At 37.6% G+C, this 13,851-nt stretch overlaps 1 protein-coding gene across 3 annotated transcripts in view; it reads left to right on the top strand.

Annotated features, from left to right (window-relative positions):
* LOC137163109 (protocadherin-9-like) overlaps positions 1 to 7,158 on the top strand; it is a 659,443-nt gene extending 652,285 nt beyond the window's left edge. For all 3 annotated transcript variants that reach the window (XM_067563213.1, XM_067563214.1, XM_067563212.1), the window contains exon 4: positions 4,905 to 7,158. In XM_067563213.1, coding sequence (XP_067419314.1) covers positions 4,905 to 5,278 — 374 coding nt within the window. In that variant the 3' untranslated portion in view covers positions 5,279 to 7,158. The remainder of the gene's footprint in view (positions 1 to 4,904) is intronic.
* Positions 7,159 to 13,851: the final 6,693 nt, after the last annotated feature.

Here is a 13,851-nt window from a genome sequence, read left to right as displayed (position 1 = left end):
GAAGCAGGTTGGAAAGCAGCTGGTCAACATGCCAAAAGCTAGTTGCTAATTGCAGAAGTGAGTTAATCAATGGAATAACGGTTTAGCTTCTGGGTATAAGAAAATGAGATAAAAGACCACTCAGAATTTCCACAATTAGGGTATGACCAGCATTTGACTGGCATTTTACTGCTTGCACCTGTCTCATTTTGAGGCAGGAAGCAATGCAGTTGTCTGGCAGCTATTAGCAGAAGAAAATAATAAAAAAGGCCTTTTTGGGGCATAAGATCTGATATCAATAGTAACAAAGACAATTTAAGGAAGTGTTTGCTATGTACTTTTGTGTTTGCTTTCAAAACACTTAAATCCAGAGACAGATGGCTTGTACAATTTTATCAGCAGTTGTGTCATTATATATTCAAGCAGTCAAGACTGATAACCAGGCTCATGCATTACAGATTATTTGGAGAACAAATACTTTGAAAAAACATATCAATAAAGTACTTTAGTGTGGAAAAACTTGATACAGAGATGCCAGTGACATTTTTTGGAGAGAAAGGAAACAAATTAATGCAATTATGAAATTAAAGCATTAGGAACAGGTTTTTAAGTGGTGTCATTGTGTGCAGTAATGAAACAAGTTTAGAAAATTGGGTGAAAGCTATTGTTCAGTAGAGGTGGAGGGGAAAGATAATTACCAGTAAATCAACATTGTGCTTTCTCGGTACAAAGAAGCTAGTGCTACCATTCTGCATACCCCAAAAGCTTCCCTCCCCCATCATACTGTTCATGATCATTTCACTTGTGCCATTGAATACTAAGAGGATTCTTAAGAAAGAATGAACTGTCTACATAATTACACAGGACAGGAGCTGAAGAAAACCATGATACTGAGGGTTGGTTTTTTTATTGTGCTGAGCTCATATATTCTCCAAAATTAATTATTTTTTTCTTCTAAATCACATGTATCTTGCATTGGGGATTTGTAGAGCCCCCTAAGCATTATAATGATTATTAGTAAGATTTATTAAATGTATTGTGGTTGCATCTAAATGCCCTAATCAAAGATCACGTTGCCTATGATGATAGGCACCATATGCACACGTCCTTGGCTCAGATTGCAATGTACTGTCATTCCATTAGCGTGGTATTAAAAGGTATTGTCTTTAACCTGAAGTATATACCTGGGTGTACACATAATGTAGCATCTCTTTGAACAAAAAGTAAGACAGCTGTTCTTGCGTTGTGATGACTTGAAGAGAAAGTATTAAAATGTTATTTACTGACTAACAATCATTCAAAACATCTTATCAATTCATTCCATAGTTCATCCTCACAACTCCCTAAAGAGACAGGTAAATACTATCTGCATTTTATGGACTGGGGCAACTGAGTCAGAGAGCTTTAGTGACTTGCTCCAAGTCTACAGTGGGAATGAATGTTACAGGAATTTCCTGACTCCTTGTACTGAGAGTGCTAGGACCAAAAACCTCACATATTTGCAGGTGTAACACCAGTGAGAGCAAGATCTATTACATTTTATTTATTTATTAAATGTACAGAGAGTACTACACACCTCTCAGCTTTGTCTGCCTTTGAAATCTATAGATAAAATAACTGAAAATAAAAACACACCCCATTTGAAATACATTGGATTAAGATACCCTTTTGGAGAGTCAAAGTGAGAAAGTGATATTTGACTAACCAGACATATGGGAAATGCCCCCTCCAAAGTGACTTGAGGAAGAGTTCTGTGTAGCTCAAAAGCTTGTCTCTCTCATCAACAGAAGTTAGTCCAATAAAAGATATTAGCTCACCCACCTTGTTCCTCCAAGCTAGGTGATTACAGCACGATCCTGTCTCTGTTGAATAGACAGTCCCTAGTTCTTAGTAATAGATATTTAAATAGTGCCTTTTATCCAAATATTTCAAAACTCTCCATAAACTTGACCAAACTTAAAAATTGGTAAAGCTTGTAGGAAATCCATTCTGAGATTAACTGTATTAACACTGTAGGACTCTTACTGAGGAAAGCTAAATACATGAAGTAAATCTCTCCAAGATGAATTTGACATGGCTTATAGGGCCACATGCATATTTTGTCCTAAGTAAAAACAGCTTATTACCCATTTAAATTCTAAACTGAAATGATTGCCATATTTCTTTGAACTTTATTTTATTTTTTTAGCTAAACATAACAGATCCACTTCATGGACTGTGGAATGGAGAGTTCTCTTGTTAACCTGCTATTACATTGCAAATTGGAAGCCCAGGGTGCATGCACTGTATTTCTTGAACTGTGTCACTCTGTGTTGAAGGCTTTTCTTCATGTATTGAAAGTTTTAATCCCTGTCAAACCTTTCCTCCTTGGGTCAGCAAGATAGTATTTTCCTGTGTGATCAGGCTGGTTGGAAAGAGTTTTGCAGCTTCTCACTTTCTTCTTGTGAAAATAGGAAAAGAATGATTAAAATTAAATGTCTGTTGTCAGCAGGAAAAAAATCAGTTTTCAACATATAGATAACCTTTGGAAATGTTAACAGTATACTGGCAGTACTTCCTTTACTTACTATTTATTTTTTGTACTAAGTACTTGCCTCAGTTTGCTTATAACTCCATAGTGGAGATTTCAAAGAGGGGCTTTTATAGAAAAAGAATCTCTCTTCCAGTGAATTATCACAGCTCTTATTTTAAAACCATTCTTATTGGATTTCCTTGAAATTTGTGCAAAATTTCTGCTTTCAGTCACTCTTTTGCCCTAAATTGTGCAGAACTAATTATTTCATCTTGTGTTGCCCCAATATCACTACCCCATTGCCACTGGGTCTGTATATATCTTAAATTATTGAGGTGATCACAATGAGAGATTTGCTTGTAGAAGGATTGCAGGAACTCCAAATCATGGCTCATCTAGATAAAAATAGATTATTTCTGTTGTTGTTTTTTATTTGTTTGTGGTAATACTCAGAATCTACTGTTAGCTACTGAAACAAAAACAGTGGTCCCTGCCCCAGGTAACTCAGTCTAAGAACAGACATTCATATATTAGGGTACAGGAACCAATAGTTTGTGTTTTTTCTAAAATAAAATGCATCTTAATTACATTTGCTAAAACCGAGTCTAACTGGTACTGATGATTAACATGTGAAACTCACTGCCACATGATATCATGAGGCAACTAGTTTAGGAAGATTATTAGGCAAATTTCAGAAAAATAGCAGCTGCAGTTAGACTAATTAGAATAACCTGGGGATTTGAAAATAAACCTGCTATGCTGCATTTGCTGAAATAGAAGAGACAAATATCCATTGTCACTGCCGCACAAACATCGTGATTTAAATATCTTCAGTGATAATTACTAGCCCAAATTCACAATTATAAAGGCATGTTTGTGCTGACACAGCCCTGACAGACTGGTCTTTCTGTGGTCTGTATTTTTCTTTTGATTACTGCTACCCTTCATGACTTCAGCATTCATGCCTATCTGCTTAACCTCATTCACAAAATCAATTCATAATTTCCTTCCTGTCACTTCATTGTTTAATCAAGAAAAAAAAATTCTTCTTAACTGTTTGACTGCCTGGAGGTGTATAGACCATTGATTTGCTTTGAAGTCAAGGAAAGGACTCCTATTGAAGATTTGCATCAAAATCATCATATATTTAGCCAGGGATCATGGCGAAGCATATCTCAGATGTTGAAAACAGGTAACAGAGACCCACGGCAGTTTATCAGTCCTTTGGAACATCTTACCCTGTGTGTAAAGCCAGCCTGATCAGATCAGTGACTCAGCTGCAAGTTCACTCACTTAGAAATATACTAAGACTGGGAAGAAGTTTAGCACTTTCTGGAGATATGGGTGACTTGTCCACTGAGCTGACACCTGCAGCAGGCCAGCTGTGCCCTAACTAGTGGGTGAAAGATGAAGTGGGTCTTTAATTCGTATAGCATATTACCAGACTGCACATCCATCTCCTGAGGTCTCATATACGGAAATCATGAAAATAATTCTTGAACACACAAGTGAGTTACAGAAGGCTCACATTTTTTTTACCCTTTGATTTATACAGTTTTATAGCAAAACTTTAAGATATGTATCAATGTCCAGCAGGATTAGTGTGTTTCTTCTATTTACTGTACCAAGTGGGGCTCTGTAAGTATCAATTTATTATCCAGTATTAATTTGACAATGGTATGAATTCTCTCATCCTGATTACTTTGTACCACTCAGGTTCTGCAGAGTGGTGGGATCTAGCCTTAACTAGCCAACTGATAATTCCCTAGCACAAAGAAGTTCTCAACTGGTCTAGACTATTTTAGCCTTTTCCTACATCCAGGGCCCCCCATACCTGGAAATTACAGGTGAGATTAGCGGACACCTGGGCTATGCCAATTCACCCCTGGTGTAATGTCTCATAGAGTATCTGGGTGAATGTGTTTGCTCATCACTGTAAAAACAACGAGAGTCCTGTAGCACCTTAAAGACTACCTACTTAGTAAGGAATTCTTAAAAATGGGATTGGAAGTGATTCATATCCAGTGTTTGAGTCTGCTGGTTAATTCCATATAACTAATTTATCCATCTTTCCCTTTTTGAGGAATAGGGAAGTATATGGGGAATGACACAGTCAAAATGTTTTGATCACAAAAGTTACGGTTCACTAATGATCTTAATAGCAGATAACTACTCTTTGTTAGCATGCAAGTGTATTTAGACACAGTGACATTAACATAATGTAATTTTTAAGTCAGTGGGATAGTTAGTTGTATGGTTAAGAACATTGCAATTAGTTTTTTCCATTCTAGCAAATGTCAGGGGTACATGCACCTTGGATGGCAATATTTTCAAAGTAAAAGTCTAACACTATTTCTCTCTCTCTCTCTTTCTCTCTCTCTCTCTTTTTGGTCTGCTTTGTTGTCTTCTGCAGATGGGCCTCTTGGTCCACGAGGATTAGCTGAAGCTACAGAAATGTGTACTCAAGAATGCCTGGTTTTGGGTCACTCAGATAACTGTTGGATGCCTCCGAGCCTGGGTCCGTACCAACAGCCAAAGTCTCCTCTCTCCACCTTTGCACCTCAGAAAGAATGGGTTAAGAAGGACAAACTAGTTAATGGACATACGTTGACAAGAACCTGGAAAGAAGATAGCAACAGAAACCAGTTCAGTGACCGAAAGCAGTATGGTTCTGGTGAGGGCCATTTCAACACTGGCAATCACATGACTGACATTCCTTTGGCTAACTTGAAGTCTTATAAACAGGCCTCAGGACCTGCTGAGAGTCCAAAGGAGCACCAGCTATAAGAAATGGCTACTTTGGATCAATGACTTTAGTCTACTTAGACTTGCTAATACTGTGTGTGTGTGTCAGAGCTTTATGTACTGGGTAGACCTCTAGAACTATGCTTCACATAGCAGAGATATGCATATCTTTGTGTTAGCCAATGGAAAGTATAATCTGCAACACAAAAGAGTCTTTCTTCTAGTTGTCTGGTTTTGTTAAATAGACATGATTAAACTCTGCAGAGATCTCTCCAGTTTGCAAATATTCTTTTTTTGTTTGTTTGTTTTTTGACCCTGGACTGCTGCTACAAACAACAGAAGATTCATTTGGAGAGTGATAGAGCAAGAAAGAGCGTTCAGTGGATTACAATGATTGAAAAGCATATCAAGTTAGAAAATTGTGCTCTTGTTGTCATTGATCTGTGCTGGGACTATACTTGACATCATACTGCAAACAAAACAACTAAAACAATAAACATTAAACCTATTGTGCTATTAACAACATTAGTGGACACTTGTAAGTCAGTCAGTGTTCAAATACTTGTAAATAGGAACAATTATTACTAACAAATTTTGTGTACTTATAACGTTCACCTAAAAAAGATACTGTAGCATAATTCTTTGTTTCATGGTTGCTTTTTTACTTTCTTTCATTTGCTTCCTGTTTTTTGTTTTGTTTTGTTTTTAATTTCAGTGATGGTGTTTCTGTGTTAGTAGTCTGTCTGACACACAAAGTTCTAAGGAACTCAAAACACTTGTGTTTAAAAAATAAACCAAACAAAAAACCCTCTTGCTTCTGTGTAACAGCAAATGATGCTGGCATTTTAGAAAACAAAACTGTTTGCAAATATTAAAAAACAAAAGGACTTACACAAGGGCTTTAAACTTTAACAGCTTTAATTTCACTTCCATTTTGTTTTGCAAAGCAGGGGAATTTAGAAAAAAGAAAAGAAAGAAGAAGTTAGCTATATGTGTGGTGTCAATGGAGGGTTGGAAGGCATTTATTTAGAAACGCTGATCAGTTAGCTATAGTATCGCAATTAATGAAAAGTAATATTGATCTAAATTGTAGCAGAAGGAAGAAAATTTGCAGAAACAAAATACAATGTTCATTTTCTTTCCAATTGGGCAAGTGTGTGTCTATACCTAAGACAGTTTGTATTGCTGAAGCAGCGGCGTTTGTGTTGATCCTAATCTGCGTTAATGTTGTAGTAACACAAGTGTTTTTAGACCATAGCCACAGAATATTTAATGTGTTGTGCCTTCATGATGTAACAGAGCATTCTCCTGGTAGGCTAGTTGGGGAAACTAAGGGTTAAAACTCTAATTATTGCTGTTTAACTGTTTGTTATCATAGTTGGTCAATGCCTGGCAGGTACCAGCGTCATGTCACTTCAGTCAAATCAGCAGAGTGACTCCTACTATCAATAAGATCTAAGTTGCACGTAAAACAAATCCAAATCCGGACATTCTTAGGCGGTTTTTGTTAAGGCATGACAGATGATTTAAACAAATAAATAGCATGCAGAAAAAAAAAAGAAAAAAAAGAAAAAAAGAAAACAAAAATAAAAAGTCCTTGTAGAAAAAAGGGAAAGTTATCTTATGCCACAGTTGATCAGTCTTAAAATAACAAAGTTAGATAAGCTGAAGGTTAATTTGTTCTCATAAAAAAAAAACAAAAGATTTTTTTGTATATAGCAGTTCACAGTTTTTTTCCTCCACAGTATAAAGACATAAAATGGGTTAGGGGTGCATTGCTTATTGCAGTACTTATGTCAGTTTGTGAGGGGTGTTTGATGACTTTGACAGAATAAATATCTAAACAGTTATCCTTGTTACTGCTTTGCCAGTTCAACGTTATTTACAGTTATTCAGCTCTTGCAATAAATGTTCTGAATTCCTGATTGTCTTGTGTTAGTTCTTGGGCAAATGCCTGAGGGACTTTATTCCCATTCATTTCCTTTGTTGTTTTTTTATTATGAATTTACAAGTTCTTCTTCTAATCATATCCATTTGGTTCACATAGTCATGGATGAGGAAGGTACATACAGAAAATGACAAACATTTAGGGCTGTATTCAGCATCTCTTATGTGAGTAAGACCTCACTGAAAAAGAGTCCTGTTGAAATAGATGGGACTGCTTCAGGAGCAAGGTACTATTTACCAGGAGTTAAAGGCGTCAGAATCTGGCCCTAATTTGTTAGGCAAACCTATGCACAGAAAGTAACCAGGAGCCACTGGAAAACTGCAGTAAAGAAACATCTCCTCGTGATACTTAGTAATCTTACTGCAGTTGTGTGACCAGCTGTCCCAATTTTATAGGGACAGTCCCGATATTCAGAGCTTTGTATTATATAGGTGCCTATTAATTTCCCCTCCTGTCCTGATTTTTCACACTTGCTATCTGGTCACCCTAGCAGCGGTCACTAAAAAAAAGAAGAAAAAAACTTTCTTCTTACTTCTTTGCAGTTTGTTAACCTTCTCTTAGAATATTCTGTGGTATTTTCAAATGTAAGTATAGAAGATATCACGGTAATGTCTAAACACTGGTGTTGTAAATGGGGATTTTTTTAAAAGAGTACTGTGGTCATGTATTAGTTTTTTGTTCCTTTATAGTAAAAGAAACACAGTGAAATAAAGGGGTAACTAGAAATGTAACCTGTTTTTTGATAGTGCTGAGTTTCAAAACCTCGAGATGAAATGAATTACATATTAAAAATAGAAAAACTGTTTGAGATCCTGTATAGTTCTCAGAATGCCTTAAAATTAAAAATAAGGCTGTTTTTAAAGAAGATATTTGAAAACTACTTCCTATTTGCTTACCTGTCAGGAACAGAGAGTTCCCACTCTGACCAGCAAGAACTGACTGTGACATGACTTATTTCCACAACTAGATAGGAGCTTTATTCCTTACTCCACTTCCATAGATTGTGTTGTCATCAATTCTTGCAGGAAAAACACAGAAATACGAGCTAATCAGTATTTTTTTAATTTCTCGCTAAACACATTACTCATTTGTAATTGTAAGTCTTTAAGATCTTAACCAGCTTTTAAAAAATTGTTTTAATTAAAAAAAAAATCAGTTCACCATTGATATGGTAAAACACTGAAGCCTAAGTCCCATTAAAGCAAATGGGAGTTTTGACACTCACTTCAGTGGACTCTGGATTTGGCCCTAAAAATGTAGTCAGTGAGTACTCATTCATTTTCAACCCATGGTTGGCTCAGTCCGTGGTATTAGCACTGTTGTGTAAATCCCATATATTAAAAATAAAAACTCACAGTTCAAATACTGAGGAATTCAACAATGTGCCAGAGATGGAGCTCTTCCTCCCCCTTTCCCCCCACAGATGCTGAAGAATGCCCAGGATTATTCAAATGTTTGTTCGGACCTCATGGCTTGGGGCCATGCATTACAGATAATTATAGATGACCAAGCTGGATGGTATGAGGATACCTTGCTTGCGTCAGTTCCAGACTGCTTCCCTCAACTAAGCAATGTGGGTACATTTTCCCCTGCAGATGTACATATTTAAAGGAATGTGTGAAAAAAGAGACTACAGGCTGCTTCAATGTTCATTTATTTTTAAGACCAGATAAGTAGGGAGGGGCAGAATCATGCAGGATTTCAAAGGCCATGACTGAAAATTTAATTATGATCAATTTGAGGGATAGAAAGCACTAGAGGGATCTAAAGGGGGGGGGGGAGAGGATGGCCAAAGTGATTGAGCATAACTCTTGGGATGACAAGAGAGAGGGGACATGTACTACAGTGATGCAATGCATACCACATAAGACGATAACAAACAATGTTTCTACTTCCATGAACACACTCCTATGATATACAGCGTGGTCATAGAAAGGACAGATCTTTGGTAGGACAGATTCTGTATGACCACAAAATACTTATGATTCAGATGATTAATTATAAAACATGGCTGTCTTCTGTGTGTGACTATGTTTATGATATCAGTGGTGTGCAACACACACAACTAAAGCAAAAGCATTCACAGCTTCATCCTTAGCACACTCCATTACCTTTAGTTATTGTGGAGGCGTGAGACTCCTTGTGTTACCCAGAGACTACAGCACTTCACAGAATCAGAGAAATATCAAGTCCAGCCCCTTGTATTGAGGCAAGTCAAGAAACATAGACCATCCCTATCAGATGTTTGTCCATCCTGTTCTTAAAATGTTCTCCAATGAGAGGGATTCTACCACCTCTATTGGAAGCCTATCCAGAGCTTAACTACCCATATAGTTAGAAAGCTTTTTCCTAATATCTAACCTAAATCTCTCTAGCTGCAGATTAAGCCCATAACTTCTTGTCTTATCTTCAGTGGACATGGAGAACAATTGACCACAGGCTTCTCCACAACAGCCCTCAACACATTTGAAGGCTATCAGTAACCTGTGGTTCCATAACTAAATAATTTGCTGTGTAATACATTCCTTTCTAAAGAATGACTTTTAATGATCCAAAAATCTCAGTTTTTATTAATGAAAAATTTCTAGCCTTTTCTGCTGTGAAGAAAACCTTGAAAATGTGACCCAAGCATAATGCTGTCTTTCTTATTTACAGACTGCCTCTGATAATAGCTCTCAGAGAGGTGTATGAACTCAGGATGCTGTTTACTTTGAAAGCTAAAGACAACAATTGAACTGTTAGCATTACTAATATTTCGCTGCTGATCATTTTAGCAGATAAAGTATTTATCCCACAAGCCAATACTGCTGCTGATTTCTTGCCTTATCCCCCAAACCCTAACTGGTCTATACCCTGCTGTCAAAACCTTCAAGGTCACTTTCCCCCAATTTACTGACTGTATTTCCTAATTCCTCAAAACTGGCTTTCTGGAACATTTCCTAGAACAGCTGTCTACTAAGGTTTATTAAGTTCCTTGGGGTGGGGACCATTCTTTCTTTTGTACTGCACTGAAGACAGTGACAACATAGCAGAGGGCCAGATTCTGAGTCCATTGGCTTCAATCGAAGCACTTCAGTGGGTATTGGAATCTGGCCCATAATTAACAACAATGATTAACTGCAAATGCTTCAGTGCCCCTTGCATTGGCAACTGTTTGGAAAGATGCAAACAATAGCATCGAATTTATTAAATAAATTGTAGTTTAGGCTTAAACTAGCAATTTTATAATTAACTTTAACAAGTACATGTCTAGGAGCTCATTCGCTTTCTGATATACACACCTAGCTTCCACGGAGACAAATGGAATTTATGTACTGATGTGACCTAATTGTACAAAGTGCTGAATTGCTCTTTCAAAGAGTTGAGCACCTTTCCCTGTCCTTGTGGTCAGTGGGTGCTGAGAACTGGCATCACTACCTTGTGGGAGCAGCTCAGCATCTGCTGGGACTGGGCCCACAGAGAGGAGAATAGTAGGCTAATGTATGTTGTACGTTAAGTTTTGAAGCTTTAATGCTCTCACTAACTGTATCACTGTAAAAGTCTGTATTTGCAGTTGTAATATTTGTATTGCTGCCTGACTGATGGATTGTAAAAGTAGCTCTTCAGCTATCTGACAGGGTCTCAAGTTCTGGTTGCCTATTAGCACTGGAAAAAAATTCAAAAGAAGGTAAAGTCCCACACATCATAGAACACAGCTGCTTTTGAATCAAGCCACTGTGCCCAGATATTGCAACACATTCTAGAAACGCATGGCATGTGACTGGTTACCTATTTATTTGTGATGAGATATATTTAAATATTATCAAGCACATAATCGCTCAATATAGTTTAATGGAAATTTTGGAAATATGGATTTTGTTGTTTAATGTACTTTAAACTGTATGAAACAGCATATTCTTAAGCCTACCCTCACCTTTATTCATTAAATAAAGTTCTTTCTTTTGCTTGTTATAGCCCTGTTTGTATAAACATGCGATAAAGTTAAAATGGGTAAGTACTGTACAGGCGCTGTAACTGTTTCTTTTATTGTCTAAATATATGCCTGTGACACTTTTAAGAAGTGATCTCAGTTTTAAGAATGTGTGTTCATTGTTGTCTAGTATATAAGCCCCAATTCAAAGGAAAATTGAACCGAGTTAATTCCTTGTTTAACTCTGAATGTCCCAGTTGCTTAAATATGTCTTTGTTCGATGTGACCTGCACACTTGAACCAGCCTTGAAACAAACACATAGTACAATATGTATGGCTCACTTATAGCAGATGTCATAAACGGATGCATTTTTTTCAGTTCTCAGCCAAAATACTGTAAAACACCAGTGAGGCATGGTCATTGGGGACCAATTTTCCCTATTTGTGAGCCTTAACCAAAATATTATATTGTGAACGGCTGACTTAAAAGCTGAGTCATGGAATCTTGTGCCTTGCTTGCAGGATCTCTCTTGTGTATCATAGAATCATAGAAGATTAGGGTTGGAGGGGACCTCAGAAGGTCATCTGGTCCAACCCCTTGCTCAAAGCAGGACCAACCTCAACTAAATCATCCCAGTCAGGATTTTGGCAAGACGGGCCTTAAAAACCTCTAAGGATGGAGATTTCACCACCTTTCTTGGTAGACATATTTCATTTGTTGGGCAATGTTTTAGGGACGTTCAACCTGAATACTAACCTGAATAGTGACCTTTTTTCCAATGGTAATCAAGAAATATTTTAGTTGAATCCTGATGCTGTTGAAGTCAGTGGTACTTTTTGCCTTTGTCTTTGATGGGGCCAAGATTTCACCATTTGAGCTAAATAGTTAGCTATTTGAGATGTTAATTTCTCTTCTTCCTTTTTAACTTCTCCTTTCCACTTCCTTGAGGGGAACCCCTTTTTTACTTTTCTTGCATTTGATGTTTCTGGAGAGGGGAGAAATGCAGGGAAGAAGATGCTAGAATGGAGACTTGAGGCAGTTAGTTGCTTGAGACCTTCTAACTCCTCTTTGTGCTGGAAAGGCTGGTTTGCCTTCCCTCTGTAACTACTCTTTAGGAGATGCCAGATGATCACTCTCTCCTTCAGCCATCTTCTTGACTTCCTGGTGTATTTGTTCTTCCCTCCCCCATCCTTGGAAGGTCACCTGCATTCTCACGTGCTAAGAGTCAAGTTAAAGTTCTTCTCTGGCTGTATCCATCAACAACATCTCTTTCTTGGCATTGACAGACACATTTCTCAGAAGCAGTCTCCATCTAGGGAAACCAAGGTGGTCCTGCAACCACACAGGAGCTTGGTGACATGGTGTAAAATGGGTACTGATCTAAAAGAGGGCTATCAACCCCCCACTGCTGTCATCAGGAAGAAACAGGGAGGTCAGCAAAGAGCAGTTGTAATGGTTCAGGACTGTATGTCACCTTGTTACTACCTCCCCTCTGTCCCCCATCTCCAGCGAGAAGGAAGCTTGCTTGTACTTAACTGAGGATCAGCTTCCTGACACCTTCAGTCTATTAGCCACCTAAACGATCTCCTTTGGGCTATGCCAGCCCTTACTTTGCCTTGCAGGTTAACAATTGGTGTACCCCAGTCCCTGAGCACCTTCAAAGTGCTCTCCTGTAATGTTGAGCCCCTTATCTACTGAACAGTCACAGAAATACCAAGTCTACTGTCCCCAAGGGGTCAGTATATATGCCAGCTTGTTTCATTCAATTCAGGATCAGCTCTTTCTATAATACCACATGACTGAGATAGATATATTGTGAAAACAATCATCAATTTATTTTATGCAATCAAAGATCAAGATAACAGATGGGTTGCATATAAAACAAAATCATAACATAATTCTTAGAGACTAAACTTAACAGGCTAACCTTCTGTTTAAGTATGTTGATCTTACCCCAAATGTTCTCTGCAGCATTTCAACAAAGCCTGATTCAAATCCTGTTTTCATGAATGCAATTGCTCTGCCCTACCACTTCTTAGGTGCAGGATAAAGGGGTGTCTTCCTTGCCTACTACATATTCCCTTCCCACACCAACGTTAATAGTCTTTGCACATGGGCTAACTCCCATGGCTTGTGTTTTCCTATGTGTTCCTATCCTGTTGACTCCAAAAATGGGGCTTCCATTGTGTTGGCTTACAATGATACATTTACATTTCAACAGCAAGCTACACATCTTATCTGCTGTCTGGATGAACACCTATTTTCCTCTATGGTTGTTGACAGACTTTAAAACTTATATTCAGTATATATATAAACAACTCCTTAAATATCAGCCATCCGTAGATCATACAATGATTGAGGATCCATATGACACAAGCTTTTATAAGAGATTTCTCATGACCCTTTTTGGTGAGCTAGAATGTATATGCCAGACTTGGAAGATACCTGTAACATCTATGCCAATACTCAGTCACTTGCTGCAAACTTTTTGCAAATAACCCATGGGCTCTAATGCATAAGAAACTGTGCTCTGTGTCCAATTTGCAAAGAGATTTTTTTTTAAAGGACCATCTACAAAGGAACAAATTGCTCATAACAAACTGTTTGATCAGCTGTAGCCAAAACCAAGCTATAGTTAATGAGAATAAGGTCTAGAGTGCCCTTATGGTGGATGAGGCATATATTTTCACGTTATGCAAGTTAAAGAAGCTATGAGTCAGGAAGATGTTCCATTTAATCTGCTATTCTAAAATGTA

This window comes from Emydura macquarii, unplaced genomic scaffold (assembly GCF_026122565.2).
Source record: "Emydura macquarii macquarii isolate MOO-44397 ecotype Brisbane River unplaced genomic scaffold, CSIRO-AGI_Emac_v2 contig_2473, whole genome shotgun sequence".
Lineage (NCBI taxonomy): Eukaryota > Metazoa > Chordata > Testudines > Chelidae > Emydura > Emydura macquarii.
The sequence above is the reverse complement of the archived record's forward strand: the minus strand, read 5'-3'. Positions and strand labels throughout refer to the sequence as shown.